General features: G+C 37.7%; 1 protein-coding gene across 4 annotated transcripts in view; it reads right to left on the bottom strand.

Annotated features, from left to right (window-relative positions):
• The window catches only part of TMTC2 (transmembrane O-mannosyltransferase targeting cadherins 2), a 395,252-nt gene that overhangs the window by 88,907 nt on the left and 281,867 nt on the right, over nucleotides 1–24,478 (bottom strand). For all 4 annotated transcript variants that reach the window (XM_072772934.1, XM_072772933.1, XM_072772936.1 and 1 more), the window contains one exon: nucleotides 4,628–4,709. In XM_072772934.1, coding sequence (XP_072629035.1) covers nucleotides 4,628–4,709 — 82 coding nt within the window. The remainder of the gene's footprint in view (nucleotides 1–4,627; nucleotides 4,710–24,478) is intronic.

The raw sequence follows: 24,478 nt of genomic DNA, 5'->3' as shown, positions 1-24,478 counted from the left end.
CAACCTTAGTTCACTTCCATCTACTGACTAGCTTTTATTATAAGAAAAAATAACTACGGACCTCTTACCAATTCATCCTATCACATATTTTCAACTTCTGTTTTTAGTGTTCCTTGACAAAATATCAAATATAACATTTTAATTTTCTCCCTGACCTACTTTTTTAAAAGTTTTTATTATTTATTTGAGAGAGAGAGAGCATGAGTGGGAGAGGCAGAGGGAGAGTGGAGAGAATCTCAAGCAGACTCTGTGCTGAGTGTGGGGCCTGATCCCAGGCTTCATCTGATGACCTGAGCTGAAACCAAGAGTCGGGTGCTTGCTTAACTGACTATGCCAACCAGGCACCCCCAGGACTTACTTTTTGAAATGAAATTTAAGAGCATGCTGAAGAAAAACAGACTAAAATATTCATAATAGAAAGTTCTGGACTTAGAAGTTGAAAGAGCTGGACTCTTTGAGTTCTTTTCCCACTATGTATATTGAAAATTTCTGATCCAGGGAGTCATTTGGAAATTCTGAACTTCCATTATTTCAGTCAAATGGAGTTGAGATCTATTCCTACCTCACAGGAATTACATAATGATCAATAAAGATCAGGATAAATGTAGTATGATATTTTCAGGATTCTAAAATTGTTAAGTAGAGCCAAATAATAATCCAGATAATCACAATTTTAAAAATTCTATACTTCTCTATGGGTTCAAGAGGAAGTAGGACCAAATGACTGCTCCTCTGTATTAGAAGTGATTTCATGGTTGTCTGGATCAGCCCTCTTCCATTCCCAATGCTTGAATTCTTTCTAACATTCTTATAAACCCACAGTTGAAAGATCTTCAAAGGGCATTTATTTCATAAGCTGGTGGCTCTCATAAGTTGCATTTTCCTCCTTCTATGGAGCTAGGATGTACCTTCTGAGTTTCTAGCTATGGTCCTAGTTCTGTCCTTGAACTATCCTCCAGACATATGTTGTGCCTCCTGCATCCAGCACTTTCTGTTTTATTGTTCTCCAACATATCCCCTTGTATCTATAATTTTTTCTCGTGACTCCTACTACTCATTAAAATATAGTTTCCATTGGAGCCATAGGAAATCCATGAAGAATCCCTTGATTTACAGGCCGACATGACATATCAAGGCACCAAATCCTCATCTTTGACATTTATAAACTAAATTCTATAAAGACTTCACATGATTTGTTTTATACGGACATGGGATACACTATAAGCTTGATGACATATGAATTTAACATTATACTACTACTGATACCATAGTCTGAAACCTGCTTTCTACACATTCTTTAAATTTTTTGATGAAAGATCAATGAGAAATTTGAGAATATATTAGCAACAACATGAAATCTTAGTACTGAAAAACATTTTAAAAGGCCACATCAACTCTCACACTTTATGGATAAGGAATCTTAAACCCAGAGATTACAGGCACTAGAAAGCCCTATGTTTAACAAGCTTATTGAATGAGTTTTCTAAACCTATCCTCTTTCTTTGTTGCAAGCCAACCTGAAGAAAAAAAAGACAATCTGCCACGCATCCCTTCCTCCAAAACACAAATCTAGTGGATTAAATATACAAATAACTGACAGTACTTTTAAACACTGCCTTCTAATGGTCATTGCAGCTAATATAGAGTCTATAATTCCCTGTCTCATCCCAAATGGACGATATATTTTAAGTCACTTGTATCATTAACAAGTAAATTAAAAGCACATAAACACCCAGGAGAATGAATTTCCAGTAGAACAAAACTCACTCATGCTGGTATTTTCATGGGCATTTGCAAAAGTATTGAAAAAAAAAGATACAAACGACATGTATATTTTATTTAAACATTTGTTTTTAAGCTGAGGAAGTATTATTATTTATTCAATCTGTGGGTATAAATACCCTAAGAATATCCATCACCAGTAAGTTGATGGAGAACTGATAGGAATCATAATATGTACTTTCTTGGACAAGAAGTAATAAAAATGCTAATGGAACAACTTTTTGGTCTATTTTGGAACCTACATTCAATTCTAAAATGGAAAACATCTCTAACTGAACTTAACCAACATTTATTGCACATTATCGTGAGTAGGGCAATATGCTAGACATTGATAGTGCAAAAATGCAAATCACACTTACAGATTCCAAATATCACCTCTTCATAAATGTTCTCCTTGACTATCTGTTGTCAAGAAGCACCCTATCTCCCATCACACCACCTTCAAAAAATGACATCACCCTATTTATTTTGTACATAAGCACTACTCACTTTCTGAAAACAGAACAGTACCTTGCACCATCAGACACATCTTACACACATGAAAATGAATAAAAATCCTTCCCTAAACATTTTAAGCTGAATTATGATTTATATGCATTTGGAAAGGACCTACTAATCAAAAGTATCTATCTACTTTCCTACCTATGTATCTGCTTGTGTATCTCCTCATGTTGTGAGAGAAATGGAACATATATTAGAGAAGAAAAGGCAATAGCAATTATCAAGGGAACCAAAGGTTAGTTACTTTCAACTAACTAGGACAAACCAATTGTTGCATTCTCTAGGCTTTGGTTGACTTACTTGTACATCAGAGGGATTCTCTAAGACCATTTAAAAGAACTTTTCAGTTCTAAAATTCAGTCATTTGAAGTAGATTTCCCCAAATTAAATGTATATTTTTTATAACATGAGCACCAAGCACTTAGTTCTGGGCTTCCTGTCCATTTGTGGATTATTTTCCCTTAACTACTACTTTTTGATACATCTAGAGTCTTTCTTATTTTCCATTCCAGAGTGGGAATAAATATTGAAAATGTTTCATAAAATTACAGGGAATTATATAGTCATTCCTCCCATAGAAGACACGTGTACTTCTAGTAGTGTATGTGTGTTAAAAACTTTAAAATAATCCAGGAGTGCTAAGAAGAATCTGTTTTGCCACATACATTTACAGAGTGTGTGTTATCACTATTTTTCAAATAACTTATACAATACAGAATTTGTTGCACTTTCTGTTAAAACTAAATCCAAAAATTTCTCTCTCTGGGAAAAAAATCAGGACGATGATGTAATATTAAAAAAAAACAACCATAAATAAAACAACAGAGTGGGTAAAGACAGATAAATGAGAATAATAAAGAGGCAAACTCTAAAAATGAACACATGATTTTTTTTCCCATTGCAATTCAAATGAAGCAATAATGAAATGTAAAGGAATAGACTGTGAAAAACCTAAAGCATATAATAAAATTATAGGAACAAGATTAGAAGATGTATTAAGTAGAATTAGTTTGAGGTAAAGGAAGCGCAGAAGGCAAGATGGGGAAAAAATTCTACTTCAAAAGATTCAATAAGAAGAGGTTCTTTAGCACTCAGAAAAATAATCATGGGCCTACTTTAATGCACAGTAGGGGTGCCCAAAATAGCATGCATGAGAAAATCTCATTTAAAATACTTCATATGAGAAATCCTGTAAAAATAAAATAGATTCTGCAGCAAACTTAAATTAGTTGACTGCCAACTTAACATGGCAATAACTGCATCGTGAAACAAAATCCGGAGTAGTTATGCAATAACCTGTGTGAAATTATAGGCTGCATTATGCTGGAAAGATAAAGCATCCCGACCCTAGGATTATAAACATACACGCAAAATGTAAATAAACAAACGGACCTGTGGTTGGTAACGTGTATCCTCTGTCTTACTTTTTCCATTTTTCCACTCACAGCCTGTCACTGAATTTAATTTTCCAGTTGTAAGATGGAAGAAAGAATTATCTTTAAGAAGAAGGGTATTAGCTTTATTTCCTCAAGATTTAACTACCATCTATCCTTCAGTTTACTACTTGATGATAACACATCAAAGACAAGAATGATTAAAAAATCATTTTTCCCCCAAAGGATCAGTAAAATTAAGTGCTTTTTGGTTCCTTGAAAGCCATGCCAACTACAAATCTGGTAGAAATAAGTACATCTTACCCAACATCAACCAGCTATATACTTCACCTCGTTTAACACATGACTCACTACTAATGACAGAGTGGAGTGTGACAGAGCTGTTATTTAAGTTTATTCTGGACTGATTAAGGCCAAGACTAAACTGAATGAGAAAGCTGATTTTCTTTCATACCATTTACAGTTTATCCTTGACCCCAATCTCAGGTATCTTGAGGCCCGGATACATTTTTCTTTTCTACAAAGCAAGATTTTGTGGTCAAAATGTAAACCTCTAAAACTTCAAAATGATATGGTCAATGAAAAATACATTATCATTTACAAATAAAAGAGGGCTAATACTCTGGTTCCATACCTTGCATCAGGCAAAGAGCAAGATGCTTTTCTGATGAGACCTTATTTACCCTTCACACTGGACTTGAAAGAAACAGCTGTGAAAATGCCTCTCCTCTCTGAAGTCCTATGAAAACTACTAATGGAAAATATAATGCATAGCCCTTGATAACATGATTGCTTGGAACGAGAAGCTAAGACTTTTTTTTTGCATGAGGCAAAATCTGCAACAATCAAGTCCATGCCCTCTCAAAATGTTCTTTGCCAGCAAATCCTAAAACTTACATCAACATTAACAGTAAATGTGGGGGACATGGAAAAAACTCTCAACCACTCACCATAATGCATGTAACAGTTTCCTTTGGTGGGATCCAGCTCAATAGCCTTCAAGAAGAACTTTTCAGCCTCACTCTTACGACCCTTGAAAAACAGAGAAAATGGATGATTCAGCAGTAGATCATGAAGGATTCTTTACCTCCTGGGCCCAAATGAAGTAAGTAGACTGAGGTCTACTTAGTAATCATCTCTCTCTCTCTCTCTCTCTCTCTCTCTCTCACACACACACACACACACACACACACACAGTGTTTATCTAAACAAGGATGATCAAGGAGAGTATTTGAGACACAAGACTGAAATCAGAATCCTGGGAAACACCAAGATTGGAAGAACAGACAGTGAAAGTGAGTTCACCAAAGAGATCAGAGAAAGGCCAGGAAGGCAATAGAAAAGAGCTCCACAAAAACCAAAAGGATGAGATAGTTTTAAGCAATGGTGGAAACCATTATTTGCATTTTCTATTTTATTTTCTTCCTTCCATTTGTTTCCTCTTCATTTCTTTTTCCTTATTAAAGAATTCGGATCATTTTAGCTTTTGACATGATTTGTCCTAATGGTTCACTTTACATATGAAGAAACTAGGTCACGGTTTGTTGAATCTCAAGCAACTACTGCTTATTCTTGCTGACGTCATTCTGGACTAAAATATTCCTAAACCAGGATTTTAATCTGAGGCTGGCACTTCTTCCGAGATATAGTTTTAATTTTAAGTAAACATGACCATCATCCTCAGAAGAAAATAAGCAAAAAGTAGGGAGGGGGGGAGGCTTCTATGCAATACATGGATTTTTCATGAAACATTATCAGTCTTAGCAGATCCTGAAACTATATATTCCTTACCGGGTTATAGCTTCTGAACCAAAATTGCCTACAGAGTAACATAAAGGGGTGGTTTGGGGTAGAAGAGCCCCCAGAAGAACTTTCGTGTGGCAAGTCTGTCTTGTCCTGCAAGGTTGGAATGAAGAGCTATGCCTTCCAAGAGTGGCAGTGAGGCACTGGGTGGCAGAGGTGTCCAGGAGTCATGGTATAGAGTCAGGGAACTCATCTTATCTTCCTGTTCCTTCTAACTTATATACTACCTATCACATGAACTTTAGGCAACATTTTTCTCTTTCTTCAGCTGTATTTCTTAAACCACTGTTATGGAGATAGATCTTCCAAAAGTAGAGGTGTGTTGTTAACCTAAGAGTCTACGTTGCATTCATCTTTGACTGATTTTTCCTTCCCCTACTCCTCCTTTTTGTTGATCCACTCATTTAAAAAATTCACTGTTGCTACATCCTTTATTCACCCATTCCTCTAGCCAGTAGGACCCAGTCCCCATACAGCTTCTATCCTCTATAGCAGACAGCAGACACTTGACATTTTCATTTCTTCTTTCATTTTAATAATGCTACTCTGGTCAATAACATCTCTTTAACTAACAAGTCTTGCCAAATATCCAGTAATTAAAATCTTAATTCCCTGCAATATTTTCTCACAATATTTTAACTTCAAAGGAAAAGAAGGAAAGTACAGGCAAAATGCTCCCTGTAGAGACCATACTTTCATTAGTAAGACTTCGCAAGACTCTTACAAAGGGAAGAGTCCTTAAAATAATTAAATAACTGTGGTGAATCAGGCAGTGTAATGAGTGTAATGTGTAAGTTCAGATCATCGATTCTAGGCAGGCACAACAGCGACCCTACCGGTGTAACCACGTGACCCTTAGAAAACTGTATCATCTTTTAGCTGTTATGTTTTCTATTATAAAAATGAAGATAGGTGGAACACCGAGAATTTCTAGGGCAGTGAAACTGTTCTGTAGGATACATTAATAGTGGACACATGTCATTCCATATCTGTCAAAACTCATCGACTATATTAACACAGTGAATCAAATGTAAACTCTAGTAAATATGTGTCAGTATTTGCTCACCAATGGTAACAAAGGTACAACACCAATGCAAGTTGATAATAGTAGGGAAACCATGTAGGGTGGTAAGAGAGTAAGGAAGTATATGGGAAATTTTGGCTCAATTTCTAAAAACATTCATTATTTAATTGATTCATTTATTTGAGAGAGAGAGAGAGAACACAAGTGGGGGGATGGGCAGAGGGAGAGCGAGAGACAATCCCAAGAAGACTCTATGCTGAGCACAGAGCCCAACCCCATGACCCTAAGATTACAACCAGAGCCGAAATCAAGAGTCAGACACTGAACTGACTGCGCCACCCATGGGCCCCTCGATTTTTTTCATAAGCCTAAAACTAACTGCTCTAAAAATGAAGTGTAGTCTTTTTAAAGAAAAGATAACAATCAAATCTATTTTATAACATTAGTAGATTATTTGAGATGAAACATATAAAGCAGTTAGTATAGTACTTGGGTATACTGTAAGTTTGTAAAAATGTTAACTACTGGTCTATACACACATACAGTATGCATTAGAATGTAGAATTCTGAATGTCAAAGAATGTTTTGTTATATATATAGCTTCAGAAACACATGGTCAGCCTTTAAATCATCAGAAAATTATGTACAAATAAGTTGCAGAAGATAATAAAAGACACAAAATGAAAATTATCATTGGTAAAGAGTCTGTACAAATACTATACGCAAATATACAAAGGGTCTGTGGACTCTCTTCCACTTAAGTTTTTCTCTCCAGTGAGAAGAAACTGGCTCATTTATCAGTGTCACAGTAAATGGGGTTATAAAATGCTTGTGTGTAGTCCACTGGCAAAACAATAGTACGTAGTGTTAAAAACATGCATCAGATCTCAAAGGACAATGGTTTCTGGTTGCTCAGTGGACCAAGTTATTAAAGGCAACGAGTCCCAACACCTCCTACATGCAAAATAAACACACTGAAGACCAGAACATTCTTCCTGGGGGGTGCGTGGAGGGGGTAGGGGAGTGCCAAACCATCATGCAAAAACCTATCTTTCTGCTTTGATCACCCTTTAGTCGAATGTCAAATAATGAGGAGGAAAATCAAGTCCTCACAACAGTATGTAAAATCAAGAGTCACCCAAATGCATAAACCAACCATACGCACATATTACTGGGTCTTGGGTAGAAATGCAGTGCCTGGGAGGTTAATACTATGTTTAATCCAATTTATTCTTTCAACTATTACTGTTTTAGAGAGAAGGCAGTTAAGAAAGTGGAGAAGAAAATGTCATTTCTCAGCAAGTTTTTCTTGGTACTTTTTAGATTTTGTCAGCATTTTCTACAAGCAAGCATTATGGAGTATTCACTGGTTGTCCTAACTCCTCACATCAGGCACCATTACTTATTTCGTATATTGGTTGGTGTTTGAACATGTGTGGTGGTTTGGAAAACCCAGTAAAAGGGACTGTGGTCAGCTGTGACAAATAAGGGAAATGTGAGTTGAGAGGCTCAGTTTCTACCACCATCTCTGTAACTTGTTTATGTGCTTGTTCCTTTGTTTTTGTTGGTTAAAAATTATTTACTGAAGGCCTACTGTTTGCCTTGCACAGTTCTAAGGAACGGCGCTGTAACTGTGAACAACCCAGACTGCTTGGCCTCAGGTCCTAGTTGCAAGAGGCGCATAACAAACATATAACCCAATAAGCACTGTGGGCAAACAATTTCTCCAATTCTCATTGAAAGAACTGGCCCAGAGACAACAAGCCTGCATTTGAAATTTGCTGGCTCGACTTATTTAACTGTGTGATTTGGGAATATCTTTTATAACATCACTGAGTCTCTTTTTCCTCACTTTGGAAAAATAAACATGATTAATACCAATTTTGGAGGGTTGTTAAAAAAAATCACAAATCATATGGAAACAACAAGCTTTGGACAGATCGTATAAAATTCTGACATCCTTTGATATTTCTTCCTTCGATCTTTTCAAAAGAATTCTTCCTTCCAACCTCAATGCCACTATTTGGTTCCTAATTACCCAAATTTAAAAATCCTTTTCTAAATTTCATGTCATGATAGAAACTAAATTTCACAATTTTTTTTCTGTAAGATGTCTCTCATTCCTAACACTTTCCCCTGCCTCAAATAAAAGCCCCTCTTCATTTCCCACCTAGAATGATACAGATTTCAGGTGTCCTGACTCAATAAACCTCATTTCATTAGATTTAATATTCCTTAAGTGAAACTGTTTTTATGTTTTGTTCTTGCCCAAAATTATTTTAAAAGCTCCTAGTTTCTGCTCATTCTACTTAATAATCAATTTAATTCTTAAAATCTAAAACAATCCTGCTCAAATCTTCCTGGATAAATTCCTATATCTTATCAATTTCCTCATCTGCCTTAGCCATAGCTCCCATGTCTCCCCTTAAAAATTATTTCTTCCAGTCTGTAACGTTGCTCACTTTTTACTTATTCATATGCGTTTTTTGTTTCAAGTCTTTAAGTGAAGCCTCACTTTTCTATAAAGCTTTCTTTGATGGCCCCAACTGCTAGAAATTTCCTTTTTCTTTTAATTGTGATGATAGGATTACTCTGCAGAGTCCTTTCCTACCTTTCTAGCTGTACCACCTGAACGCTAAGATACCAGACCAAATCTTTTACATATAAAGTACTTGGAAAGTGGATATTTAACTTTTTGCAAAATTGTAATTCTAGGTATTTACAGTTTGTACCTGTCATTCAGTGTACCCACACACAAAGTCAGTTAAAACAACAAAAACCCAGTATCCTGGAAAAAAAGAGCAGTCGGCGATGCAGATTAGGAAGTCAAAGACATAAAACAGCTAGAGAAATTCTTGGTGAATACTCTTTCTTAACATTTGAACTCAGAATAGTCCTAGATTAGACACTTTGCAGCTAGTACATTAGTGCTACATTCAAGCGTTGTGTAAATATAACCAGTCAAGCAATAAATAGGCTGTCACTATTATCTTTATAACTTAACCGTATTGTCTTTATATAACTTAATAGCTTAGAGTTATTCCTTAGTTACTTAGTTCACATATTCACACATTTTCAGTGGACAAAGTAGTAATTTCTTCACTTCACATCTGGAAACTTAACATGAACCGTTGCTTATAAAACCTAAAAACAGGGACGCCTGGCTGGCTCAGAGGTTGAGCATCTGCCTTTGGCCCAGCGCGTGATCCTGGGGTCCTGGGATCAAGCCCCACATTGGAGTCCCTGCAGGGGGCCTGCTTCTCCCTCTACCTTAGTCTCTGTCCCTCTCTCTGTGTCTCTCATGAATAAATAAATAAATAAATTAAAAAACAACAAAACCTAAAAACAGTTCCTCACAGCAAGGCCCATTTGGAACCAAAGATCTACACCGTAACCAGAGACTACCTGTGTCTTCATTGTTGTCAGGAGTACTGATTAGAATAGCACAAAGAACAAACCAATTTCCCTTCCATGTCTCTGCTCCTTATTTAGAGGCCACTGTAAGTCTAGTATAGAAGCCTCCTGCAGTTGTGTATCTAGTGGGCAGTTCCATGAATTTTAGTGCTCACTCTTGGAGGATGTTTGACAATTATGAATAGTGGTCATTTTTCACAACCAATTACATTCACATCTTCATTTCACATGCAAGTATCTATCTAGATGGACGATACAGAAGAAAGGAAAGCAGCCAAACAGGTCCAAAAGCTTAAGGGTCGTTTGGTAAATGTATTGTTTAAACACGGATTGTGGTTTAATGAGCACAAAAGGAAGGAAAAGCAACCATAAAGATACTCTTGAAAACTTAATTTGTGAAGACCACCATTTACAAATAGAAAGAGCATTACTTGATGGTCTATTTTAGCATCACTGTGTTTACGTATGAAGTGTCTGTAGGAAATAAAAGTGTCTCCTCCCCAAAAGACAAAAAGAGGCATTTAAAAAAGCCTAACAATTCAACTAATTTTTACAAACTGAGATGATTCATATCAAGCTGTTTAATCCGATATCCCTCATGTCACTGTATATCATCAACCAGAGCTGACTTCAGTTAGAGGCAAAGCAAAAGGGTGGTGGTAACTTCCACAATGAAATATTTCATCTCCATGAAATATAGGACTAAAATACTTCTCCCACCAAAATATCAGGTATCTAAAAATCTGACCATGACATTTTTTTTTTTTTTTTTAGGGAAGGAATAATATTTCTTCCCAGAAGCTTTAAAATAGAATAAGAAACAAAAATGAATGTGGCCAAATAGCTTACTGAAACTAACTTCTTTCTCCCTGAACTGTCCTTTTAGTTCCCCTTTCTGTAAGTTCCAGGCCTTTTGTGACCTCTTCTCCTAAACATCCCAAAGCAGAAGCTGCCTGAACGATACTTGGAATATTTTGTAGAAGGCCTAAACTCATTGAAAAATTGTGTCAAACGACACTGAGGGAAGCCAGCGGTGGCAGGGAAGGCCTCACAATGCCCAGGGGCAGAATGCAGAGTGGGCGTCAAGAACTCCACAGGGAGAGATGCTCTGTTCGCTTGCCTAAGCAAGACTGCATCCCAGAACTCTCAACCCGAGCAAAACTTCCCTGAAACCCAAACCCGGGTCCTCTTCACAGAGCCATCAGACTTCAAAGTAAAGGCATCAGTTCCAGCCAACGTGACCAGGGCAACCTGTTTCCCAGCTTTTTTGAACACTGTTGAGCTCCTCAGATTTAGGTGAACCTTTGGAAGGGGAGGAGGCCACAGAATTGGCTGAAATTAAATGGCTGACCAAGTGGCATGAAAGACTGCAACAGACTGAATTTCATTCAAGGAAGATAAAGAAGTGGATTCTCCACATATAGTTGAGTTATTTGGCCTGAAAGTGAGATACATTATATGAACAAAATAGGCATAAAGGAGCAGTTTCAAAATACCAAAAAATAATGACTAACATTGCTATAAAAACATGCAAAATCTACTCAATATTCAATTTATCTAAAACGCAAATTAATATACTGAAGTGTTATTGTTCATCTGCGAAGGAAGTTCCCTCAAAATAATAGAACTCAATATTACTGACGGTTCATTAAAACAAGCACTCATACGACGAACAGCAAAAATACAGCAAAAGTGTGGTGATATCTTGCTGGGGAGCAATATGATATATATCAAAAATCTTTAAATCAGATATAGTTTGGCCAAACAATTCTATTTCCAGGCACTGGTTCTAAGGAAATATCTATAAATACCAAGAAGTGGCTATTCATTTTCATTGCGGTATTGTTTATACAAACTCAATATCCATCAGCATGGACTTGGTGAAGCAAATACCATTTCAGTGAAATGCTATGTAACTATTAAAATAATTTTCTAAAAAAATATGTGAACCACAAGAGAGCTATGTGATTGTAAATTGTAGTTTATGTCCTAATTACTTTTATTTTATTTTTTTAAGAGAGGGAGGGGGAAGGGACAGACAAAAAGGAAGAAAGAGAATTTTAATCAGGCTCCATGCCCAGCTCAGAGCTTGACGTGAGGCTCCATCTCACGACCCTGAGATCATGACCTGCCAAAATCAAGAGTCGAACACTTAACCGACTGAGACCCCTGGGACCCCACATTTAAAAAAAATGTAAAGAATATCTTTAAGAGGAGCCTCATCCTTCCTGCATCACTGGCTCTTTTTATTCCTGAGGTTTCAGAGGTGAATGAAAGGGTTGGTTCCTGGGTATTTCAAGAGTAAGAGGGAGAGAAGTGCCTATCTATGGAGGCTGTTAAAAAACAGTGCTGCTTTAGAGTCCAACTCAAGTGTCTTGAGAACACAGTGCAACTTAGCCTACTAAACGAGGGAAAGGGAAGGTTTCAGAGATGTGACATGTCACTCCATAGAAATGGAATTAGCTCCTGCCATGGAACAGGCTGTGTTCCAGGTCCTAGTAATCAAGACAATGTTCCTGCCCTCCTGCAGTTCATATTTTAGTGGTAAATGGATAGTTTTTATACATCAGGAAGGACGCTGTCTGTTACTCTTAAGAACTCTGGTGAAACTTCACGTAAGCTAAGGGAAGAGAGCCATATACAAATGGGGGAATTTTGAAAAATGTTCCAGAAAGACCATTAGTGACATGTGAGAGGTGATCTAAGTAAAGGAAGTAAGCAAACCATGCGAAGATCTGGCATGTTTTGAGAATAAGGACTTAACAAGAAAACCAGTATGGTGACAGTGGGGTAATACCCACAGAGAATCACAGGAAACGAGCGTGAGAGACAGGATGGACAAGATTGAGTAGGGCCTAGGACGCATTGTAAGGAGTTTGGAAATAATTTTCCTCTTCCAAAAATCACAGTTTTGATAGTGGATGCCACATGTTGCCTTGATTCATATAATTTCCTTGGTGTTAACTAGGAAAGGGTCATACAGTCTCTGAGAACTCCAAAAAATATGGAACAGCTCATGAGTGTGTAAACCTTACACACTCATTAATCCTTTCTGTATCAGTTCAGTTTTAGTGCAGGGGATGCAGAAACATGCACTGGAATTCCAAACACCATGGATGATTTTACACAAAGGTATAATCTGATCAAACTTACATTTTTATGAAAACACTTCACATTTTGGGTGGAAAAATGTTGTTGTGGGCCCAGAAGGGAAAGCAGGGAGACCATTTAGAAGATTGTTAATACCCTGTGGGAAAGACTAGGGTGGAAGCAGTGGAGGTGAAAAGATGCAGTAAGATTTGGAATCCCAGGGTGATAGACGGCTGATGGACTAGACCATAAAAACAGAAATCAGAGACAACGCTGCATCCATTGTTTGTGGCACCCAGGGGAAGGCAGGTTCACGAATTCAAGTGGGAAAAGTAAATACACAGTGGAGTCATCAAGTTCTACTTGACTGAGATGTCAGGGCAAGAGAGTGTGGAGAACTAATTAAGGTAAGACTGGCCAGAGAGGAGGCCATAGACCAAGCATTGGCAAGAGGAAAGAACACCCATTACCAGGTACCTCGCATGAGAAGAAAGTAAAAGAAAACTTGCAAGAATGCCAAGAGGCTTGGGGGGGGGGGGGTGTCAGAAAAAGAAAAATGAGAAAAACAAAACAAAAGGCACTTTTAGATTTTAATATTTTCAATAAAAGAGAAAATACATATCTTACAATAACTGTAAGCAACCTGCTTTTCATAAATATTTAAAATAGTAATTTAAAAGTTTTAAATTATACTTTGCTCTCTATACTGCTTTGACGTTATGAGTAAAAAAGTTAGATTTATAATACAAGCAGCTAATTTCTAAAATATTATGTAACTAAAGGTGTTTAGCTTACTCAGATTTCTTGTTATATTACAAGTGTTCATTTCCTTTCTACATCTGTTCACTTGTGTATTTTCCCTTCAAGCTTAAAGAGGTCATCCACACATACTGCAAGAACATTTCAGTGGGAGATAATTAATTTGATAGGATACAACCACCTTGTAAGCTCCATCTGGGCAAATTGCTTAGGTTGTTACGTTGCATTGTTATACTAAGGTCAGTGTCAAGTTAAAATCAACATATTACCATCATTCTTCTCTATCCATAATATTAGTTGATAAGAAGAATATTCAGATATTTTATTAAAATGTCTGATGAAGTGGTGAGGTAAAAATTTTGTTTGAACCATGTTTAGAATTACATTACGCATAAATATGTCCTAACATTTTACTTTAAAACTTTGCTATTTTTGGGGGGCACTTGGATGGCATGGTCAGTTGAGTCTCTTGGTTTTGGCTCAGGTTGTGATCTCAGGGTTATGAGATAGAGTCTCCCATCAGCATCCATGCTCACTGGGGAGTCAGTTTGGAATTCTCTCTCTCCCTCTCCCTTTGCCCCTCCTCCCTCCTCTTTCTCACAAACAAATAAAATATTTTAACCCCCCCCCAAAAAAAATATGCCAATTATTTTAAAATATTAAAACTGGCTATTTTAATTTTATTTATTTATTTATTTTTAAAGATTTTATTTATTTATTCATGAGAGATACAGAAGCAGAGAGAGAGGCAGAGACACAGGCAGAGGGAGAAGCAGGTTCCATGTAGGAGCCCAATGTGGGACTCGATCCTTGGTCCCCAGGATTATGCCCTGGGCTGAAGGCCACGCTAAACCGCTGAGCCACCCGGGCTGCCCAAAATTGGCTATTTTTAGACATTAGAGTAATGCTTGTAATTTATCTTGAAATCACAAACCAAACCGAAAAATGTCTGTTTTTAATTAAAATAATGAACTTTTAGCAATTCCTTAAATTTATTCATTGATTTTAATTCAACAAATATTTACTGGGTACCTCTCATGTGTCTATCACTGTGTTAAGTACTAGGATGAAAAAGAATGAAAAAAAAAGAAAGAAAAGAGTACTAGAATGAAAATGGTGAATAAAAACATAACCTCTGCACTCATGAAGCTTCCGAAACAAGAGTAGTTAGGGGCAGGACAAAAATAACGGCTATGGAATTTCACTTAGAACAGCTGATCTGACCTAGCTGAATACTCAGAACTAAGTTTCTCAAGGGAATTGCTGCTTTTTCTAAAAATCTGAAAGATGTCTATGATTAACTAGTTGAAGGGGAGAAAAAGTATTCTAAGTGGAGACACAGCAAGGGTAAAATCTCTGTGGCAGGAACACAAACCCACCGTATAGAGGCTAGGACAAGGGAGACAGAGAAAAGGTACCTGAAAACACAAGGAAAAGGAAAGCACACCTGGCTTACGGGTTTTAAAAAGGGAACTGCCATTATCTGTTTTGTAAAAATCACTCTGAGGGCAGCATGGCTAATGGGTTGGAATGGGAACAGAAGGCATGGGAGCAGGTTAGTCCAGGCTTTTTCAAAACAATGATGTGGTTCCTAACGGAGATAAAGATTACTGGATTGACATGAGAGATATTTAGATACTATAGATAAAATTGCCTGATGGACAGGAGAGGGGGAGGGTAGGATGAGGGAGATGGAAGTAACAGAGATGACCTCTAGGATCCTGATTGTGAAAGCAAAGAAAAAAAAAGAAAAAGAAAAAGGCTTGTAAATAATGGAGCAAGAAGAGTAGGATAAGGAAGAAAGATTAGTTTGGAAAATGGTAAAGACTGAGGTACCTTTGGGACGTATGAGATGCCAAGAATGCAGGTTGTTAATAAGGCTGAATCAAAAAGCCAAAGGTAGAGAAAAACAGTATTTTAGGAAAATAGAAATAGTCACTTAGTCAAATGCTGAAAATCATCCACTGGATTTCGTGACAGTCATTACTGGTAACCTCAGTAAGGTGTGTTTTTATGGAATGATGGGTCTTGAAGCCAGAAGGTGGGGGAAAGTTTGACGGGTTGGGGGGTAAGGACATGCATTCTGCACTGCAGACAGCTCTGTCCATAGGAAGAATTCTTTAACCTGAGTCTTTTCCTCCTGAGTGCTCTAACAATGACTTGATTCCTACTTTTGTTGTGAGACTTAACATGAATACTCTAATCATCATTTGTTACCCTCTTTTCTTTTCTTTTTTTTAAATTTATTTTTTATTGGTGTTCAATTTACCAACATACAGAATAACACCCAGTGCCCGTCACCCATTCACTCCCACCCCCCGCCCTCCTCCCCTTCCACCACCCCTAGTTCGTTTCCCAGAGTTAGCAGTCTTTACGTTCTGTCTCCCTTTCTGATATTTCCCACACATTTCTTCTCCCTTCCCTTATATTCCCTTTCACTATTATTTATATTCCCCAAATGAATGAGAACATATAATGTTTGTCCTTCTCCGATTGACTTACTTCACTCAGCATAATACCCTCCAGTTCCATCCACGTTGAAGCAAATGGTGGGTATTTGTCATTTCTAATGGCTGAGTAATATTCCATTGTATACATAAACCAAATCTTCTTTATCCATTCATCTTTCGATGGACACCGAGGCTCCTTCCACAGTTTGGCTATTGTGGCCATTGCTTCAACACCCGTAAAACAATCAATGTGATTCATCATATCAGCAAGAGAAAAACCAAGAACCATATGATCCACTCATTAGATGCAGAGAAAGCATTTGACAAAATACAGCATCCATTCCTGATCAAAACTCTTCAGAGTGTAGGGATAGAGGGAACATTCCTCAACATCTTAAAAGCCATCTACGGAAAGCCCACAGCAAATATCATTCTCAATGGGGAAGCACTGGGAGCCTTTCCCCTAAGATCAGGAACAAGACAGGGAGGTCCACTCTCACCACTGCTATTCAACATAGTACTGGAAGTCCTAGCCTCAGCAATCAGACAACAAAAAGACATTAAAGGCATTCAAATTGGCAAAGAAGAAGTCAAACTCTCCCTCTTCGCTGATGACATGATACTCTACATAGAAAACCCAAAAGCCTCCACCCCAACATTGCTAGAACTCATACAGCAATTCGGTAGCGTGGCAGGATACAAAATCAATGCCCAGAAATCAATGGCATTTCTATACACTAACAATGAGACTGAAGAAAGAGAAATTAAGGAGTCAATCCCATTTATAATTGCACCCAAAAGCATAAGATACCTAGGAATAAACCTAACCAAAGAGGTAAAGGATCTATAACCTAAAAACTATAGAGCACTTCTGAAAGAAATTGAGGAAGACACAAAGAGATGGAAAAATATTCCATGCTCATGGAATGGCAGAATTAATATTGTGAAAATGTCAATGTTACCCAGGGCAATATACACGTTTAATGCAATCCCTATCAAAATACCATGGACTTTCTTCAGAGAGTTAGAACAAATTATTTTAAGATTTGTGTGGAATCAGAAAAGACCCCGAATAGCCAGGGGAATTTTAAAAAAGAAAACCATAGCTGGAGGCATCACAATGCCAGATTTCAGGTTGTACTACAAAGCTGTGGTCATCAAGACAGTGTGGTACTGGCACAAAAACAGACACATAGATCAATGGAACAGAATAGAGAACCCAGAAGTGGACCCTGAACTTTATGGTCAACTAATATTCGATAAAGGAGGAAAGACGATCCATTGGAAGAAAGACAGTCTCTTCAATAAATGGTGCTGGGAAAATTGGACATCCACATGCAGAAGAATGAAACTAGACCACTCTCTTTCACCATACACAAAGATAAACTCAAAATGGATGAAAGATCTAAATGTGAGACAAGATTCCATCAAAATCCTAGAGGAGAACACAGGCAACACCCTTTTTGAACTCGGTCACAGTAATTTCTTGTTACCCTCTTTTCTAATTGTAAACCACCTAGGACAATAGTTCCATCAACACTTAGCCAAAGGCCAGATGCATAGTAAGTCCTCATAAATGCATAAAAATGTTAAAAGTCTTTGAAAAGCAAACACTTAAAACACAGTTCTTAGATGCACAGTCTCCTTGGGATTGTTGCTTCAGTGATAAAAAGGGCACAGACTCCAGTGGGTCAATCTGATTAAACTGTGAGGCTGGACTGATACCCCAAAGATCACCCCTACTGTCTTGATTGTCAACGCCTCTGTTATACCAGGGGGAAAATAGAAATTACAATTTTTACCAGCATTCTGTGGTCCATAAGATGGCACCAAAAGTTCAGAAAAATTGGTTTCCAACAGGAAAATTTACTAGGATGGGTAAGGTGGCACTGTGATCTGATCTCCTTTTAGGGACTTAGGGCAACTGGAAAGCCCATGAATCTTAGCTATTCGCAACAAGTCCAACCACTTGGCTAGGCTGTCTGTGCACTGAGTGCTTCTTGTTTGTCATGACCAGCTTCATGAGCAACGGCTGGATCACTCCATTCCAAACTATTCAGCAACAGCATGGGAAGCGGCTATGATGATCACCCCCTTCCCCACCACTGTCCCCAATCCCCCCCCAGGCAGCCTTGGCTCACACAGCTGAGTTGACACACTTGCTGTAGAAGTTTATATCCCATGGGGATGGTTAGGAAAGCTGCCTTGTGAGAGTGGAAAAGCAGGAGCCTCAAACACAGCTGTTTTGCAGCTGGGTCACAAAGGAGAGTAAGAAATCCCTCGACACCATAAAAGGTAGCGGATGATGGGAAGGCAATCTCAGTACCTCCATTTGTCACTGGCAGGGTGCCACTGGCTCTCAAATCCAAATGCTCTCACAAGAGGATAAAGCCAGATGTAAATAATTCCCTAATTTTCTTTCTTTTTTTTTTTTTTTTTTTTTTTTGCAGAAAGCTTCAGCAGCAAAGGATATAGAGAGTTATTTGATTTATTTAGACGCAAAATTCTTTGATGATTTAACCAGGGGACTGAACAAAACCCTGGATTCAGCAGCAGAACCCTGAATTCCAGTCCAGTTCTGATACCAAAAAGGTGACTAACCAAGGAAAGCCACTAATTTGAATAGGTTTTGTTTTCCTCAGGTGTCAAAGAGCCTAGGTGAACAGAACTCTATTGGTTACAATTCCCTCTTTAAAACGTGGAACTCAATTCAGAGACGTAATCATTGGTGGAAAATTCAGAGGAAAGAAGAGTTACGTTCTTAATTCATGTCCCCATCTCTTGCTTCCACTGCTTTCCAGTCAATGAAAGGGAAGAGGTATTGGCCCTCTGCCCCCAGAGCCAGTCAACTGACCCTGGGACTGGGATGGTCACCGAGACTTACAATTGAGTATAGTTTATGTACTAATGAAGGAAAATAAATGGAGTTGGGATAAACCATCCATTTTTCTTCTGAAAGTACTTTCGAGATAAAGATGTCTGGTCGAAGGTAAAATGTCCTGGAAAGGTCGCACCACCAGGCCACCATATATATTGGAAGTGTATACTCTGCTTGTAAGTCACTCTGGTTTGCCTGAGATGCCTTGTCTATACCCACTGTTCCAAAGTAAAAATAACAGCACCCCCCTTCCTGGTTTGGATGAATATTCTACAGTTAACCTAATTCTTACTTACCTCTCGCAAGTGTTCACTTAGATTAGAAGAGTCAAACCATGGCTTTTGTGCCCCTGCAATGCCCCACCAGATGGAACCTCTGGGCTCCATTAGCAGCATCAGCGAGGTCTCCCTGTGACCTCAGCTTTCCATTCCTCAACGCACTCCTAACAAAGAAGGCATTAACAAAGATATCCCTTCACAGCACAAAACCATGGGATATTTGTCAGGCATAATTAAGTTTCCATTCATCTCTGCTTCCCAAAACATATTTTTCAAGTAGTCTGTTGTCTCAGCACATTACAATTCTACTTTTATAAGTTACATAATAAGAACAGAAACATGAGAGAGCAGCTCACTCTGTGCCAGGCACCAGGCCAAGCACTTCATGTGTGTTGTCATACTACGTCTGAGACAGTATCGTTATCTGTTTTGTAAAACAAGAAACTGAGGCACAGAGAGGTTAAGTACCTCGCCCCCAGGGACACAAAAGGCAGGTACATCTTGCAGAGCTGGGGTTCAAATGGAGACATTCTGGCTGCAGATTCTGTGTCATTATATTATAATCTTGGTCTGGAAGTTTACTACCAAGAATCATGATGCTACTTCAAGGTAAGTTCTACAGAGCAGGGGCCCACCCATCCAGCCCTTCCTCATCACGTTTCCAGGGTACCTACCATAAGCCCAGCATCTTGTTAGACATGGGATAGGTGGAGATAAAATAAAATCACTCCTGCTCTTAGAAACTGAGTAACATTGTGGTGACTATGGAAGTGCCCCCCCATCACCCCCCCGCCAATTGCAAGATAATACTTAAAAGGGCTCTTGTTAGACATATGCTTAGTACATAAGGAGAAAACAGAAATCAAGACATCTCTCTGCCTGCATGAGTCAGGGGAGGTCTCAAAAAGGAGGTGGCTTCAGCTGGCTCACAGATGGAGGCAAACTTGGCCAGAAACCAAGACAACTGACTATATGCTTAGTCCAAGTGCTGGTGGCTTAAAAGTTCTCCTTATGAGATTCAAATTAAGAAAATTATTTAGAAAGTCAGTCTCATGGAGAATTCTTTCCTTGCTTTGCCGTAATTCAAAGGACCTGCAGGGCTTGCAAAAGTCAATTTGATACCAACTCAAAATACATTTGTTTGATAAAATTGGGTTACTTGGGACGCCCGGGTGGCTCAGTGGTTGAGCTCCTGCCTTTGGCCCAGGGTGTGATCCTGGAGACCTGAGATCGAGTCCCACATCAAGTTCCCTGCATGGGGCCTGCTTCTCTCTCTCTCTGCCTGTGTCTCTGCCTCTCTCTTTCTCTCTGTCTCTCATGAATAAATAAATAAAATATTTTTTTAAAAAAATTGGGTTACTTAACAACAAAACTTAGCAAATATCCACTTTCTGTAAGGCTAGTGATTCTTGAGCCACCTTCTGTGAATAGTAATTTTCTGTAACTTAACAAAAAAAAGATCGAATGCAAAAAGCATTGCTTAACAAACACTGATTCACTTTAACGTCTAGAGTGGGAAGGAGCCAGAGGTAGTACCTACAAGATTACAGGAGTCTTTAAACTAGGCAGAAAGGGAACAGCACGTGTATGTGTACACACACACACACACACACACACACACGTAGCAAATGGTCAGAGGCTGGCACATTACCAGCAGAACGAGTTTGTATGTATAAATGCGCATGACAAGCATATCGCTGAACTGGCTCATTCCCAAGTCCTAGCAGTACTAGTTGACACATACACACATGGGTTTTGGCATTATTGCAAAATAAAATTCTCTTTCTTTCTCTCTTTCTTATAGTAAGAAAACAATGTATAAAATCACAAGAAAATATGGGCCACTAATAGGAAAATTTGAGTGCAGAGGTGACATGGAGATGGAGAATAGAACGTCTGAACGTCTTTGCCTCTAGGTAGACAATTTAATAGTAGTTCAGCTCACAGCTAAATTATCACTGTCAACATCTCAGACCCTCTTGACTTTGGTAGGAAAAATGTGTGATGAAGGCTGCACAGAACTCATTAAGCATCAACCTCCTGAACTGTCTTCATCACATTCTGAAGTCTGACATCTGAGTTGGCAGGTTTATCTGTGAGATCCAAGAGGGAATGATTTGACACACCCAATCATAAGAGCATTTCTACCAAAGCGATGCAAAGGTATATAGAAGGGCAGTGTAGCCAGCTTGATACCATTCCTTGTACAAGTGCTATAAATACAGAGGAGGCTTTGGGAGAAACATACTGACCTACTCAAATGCTCAAAATGGAAAGGATGTGCACTTTGGGGGTATGTGGTGTCATGCCATGAAAACACAAACATGGTACTTTGAAGACTTTGGGAAAGATACAAGCCATTAAATTACTAAATCTTTGAAAGCTGTTTTTATTTTAAAATAGGCACAGATGTGTTATAGTGAGTTGTGAGTTCAAGCCCCATGCTTAAAAAATAAAAAAATAAAAAATAAAAAAATAATAAAAAGAGTGAAGCACTGGCATGGAAAGAAGGATACAGGCTTGGAAATCATATAGATTTGAGTGTGATCACCTCAAGAATAATCCCTAATAGCTGGGCTACCTCAGCAAGTTGTTTAATGTGTCCTGAAATTTAGTGCCTTGCAAGGGTAAGAATGGTACCTCCTGATTGGGTCTATAACGGAGACAGATCATGCAAAGCTCTTACAACAGGGCATAGTATAGGGGAAATGATCAACACATGCTAGATATTATGATGTTTGTATAACAGGAACAGCAGTAGCTACCCTTCAACTCTTAAAAGGATTAAGTGAGCAAAAATATCTCTTACAAAGCACAGCACAGGAACACATTGTAATCACTCAAAGAAAAACTTAGTTCTGTTCTTAACTAGAACTTTTATTCCTAAAACCATTTGTTCAAAGGTAAGTCATGGATGTAGATGATCCTTTTTCAACTATTTTTCATAGCATTCTTGCAACACACCCACACGAAGAACTCTGTGACAAATTGTGTCTTGTTCTGAATTGTTGTAGGCAAAAACCGCCACTGTGTTCAGAGAATTTGAAGAAAAGACAAAATAGGGAGAACACCAAAGCTCAAAAATGAAGTTACAGTAAAAATAACTTAGGACCACTTTTGATAAAACTGGGAGACCCATATAAAACCCATAAGAATACGTTTCGCCCTCATCCAGAAATACATATTTTCCAAAAGGTCCATTTTTCTCTTTGAAATCCTGGCATGATCTGGCAAGTTCAGGTTGCAGCAGTTAGCAATTAACTACTGTACTAAGTGTCTTTTAATACAGCAATTCAAGCTGCTACCCATCTTAGAATAATAAGAAAGTAGGAGAATTATATTTGACTCTCAATATTTCAATATTCAGATGCCTGGTATTTCATGGAAGCCGAATTTTAGTTAACCTGTCATGTCTCACACTTCTTTTTCAAACTTAATGGCTAGAGATATCCATGTTAATATTTCTTTGTTTTTTAAAAACAGCAATGAAAAAAGAAGTACTGGAGAGGCAATGGACAGGTAAGTAAAAGGAAGTCCAGAAAACACCCAGTGAAGACATTACTTTCAGCGGATAATTTTTGTATTAAAGGATAAGCAAGGAACAGACTAGAAAAGGTAGTTCCGCATGTCACTAGACGAGCTGGACTAATGATCAAATGAAGTTAGAGAAGCATGAGAGTCTAACTATGTGCCTACACAAGGCTCACTTACAATAAATCATATTATCTTTAAGAAATATTTTATACAAAAGGATGCATCTTTTTTCAGGGATAAAGACTATTTTAGATGTTGATGGCTTACAAGAATACTACTCATCTATTCATTTGACAGATATAAGGAGAGCTACAATATCGTTTAAAAAAATTCCTCAGAGTTTAAAATAAAGATTTCTTAAGTGTCATTAACTACAGTAGGCATTTTAATACTTGTTTCAAATTGAGTGGCATTGTGTTAATTGAAAGTTAATACTTTCTAAAGATCATCAACGAACTTCAACAAAACTGTAGCAAAACCATAAAAAGAAAAGCTTGCTTCTTCTGTAATCATCATCAGTGTAAATTCAATTTAATCACTTCCAGTAGGGAATTTGTCATACTGCTCGCCATCCTATCAAACTTACATGTCAAGATAATTCTTCAAAAAAAATACAAATATGATAATTTCTATAAAAGATAATATTATTCTTGGCTGTCATACATCATACTTAGAAAAAAGAACAGAGGATTATCTGTATTCTATTACACCTGTCAGAAGAACACATATTCATTATCATCACTACCACTGTTCATGAAATTCTACAAATTCCCTCTGAAATGAGTGATTTATATTATGCACTCTTCTGAGATTACATTCCAAGGCTATCGGAGCAAAATATATAGCCAGAAGATCACATCCCACTATGTTATTATAATGGGGGGAAAAAAAGGAATATAGCCAATTTTACATTTTCTAATTCCTATCTTTTAATAATTATCAGGATTTCTATATTCATAGGAATACCATATCATTTTTACTGAGACTAAGAGAAGAAAAATTATTTTACACTCCAAAATGTTACCCAACTATTTGACCCCTTTTTAACTCACTCTTCAGTCCTGTTTTACACAAAGGATCTCTGATTTTTTTTTTTTTCAGTTTCAAGTTTTTGTTTAAATTTCAGTTAGTTAACATACTGTGTAATATTAGTTTCAGGAGCAGAATTTAGTGATCCATCACCTACATACAACACCCAGTGCTCATGACAGTGCTCTCCTTAATGCTCATCACCCGTTTACCCCAACCCCCTGCCCTCCTCCCCCTCCAGCAACTTTGTTTGTTCTCTATAGCTAAGTCTAATTTATGGTTTGCCTCTCCTTTTTTACCCCATGTTCATCTTTTGTCTCTTAAATTCTACATATGAGTGAAAACATTTGGTATTTGTCTTTCTCTGACTTACTTAGCATAATACTATCTCCATCCATATCTTTGTAAGTGGAAAGATTTCATTCTTGTTGATGGCTGAATAATATTCCATCGTATATATGTATATATGTATATATATACACTCATATACCACCTCGTCTTTATCCATTCATCAGTCAATGGACATTTGGGCTCTATCCATA

Source organism: Canis lupus, chromosome 13 (assembly GCF_048164855.1).
Source record: "Canis lupus baileyi chromosome 13, mCanLup2.hap1, whole genome shotgun sequence".
NCBI lineage: Eukaryota > Metazoa > Chordata > Mammalia > Carnivora > Canidae > Canis > Canis lupus.
Note: the sequence above shows the minus strand (reverse complement) of the source record. Positions and strands in the feature narration are given on the sequence as shown.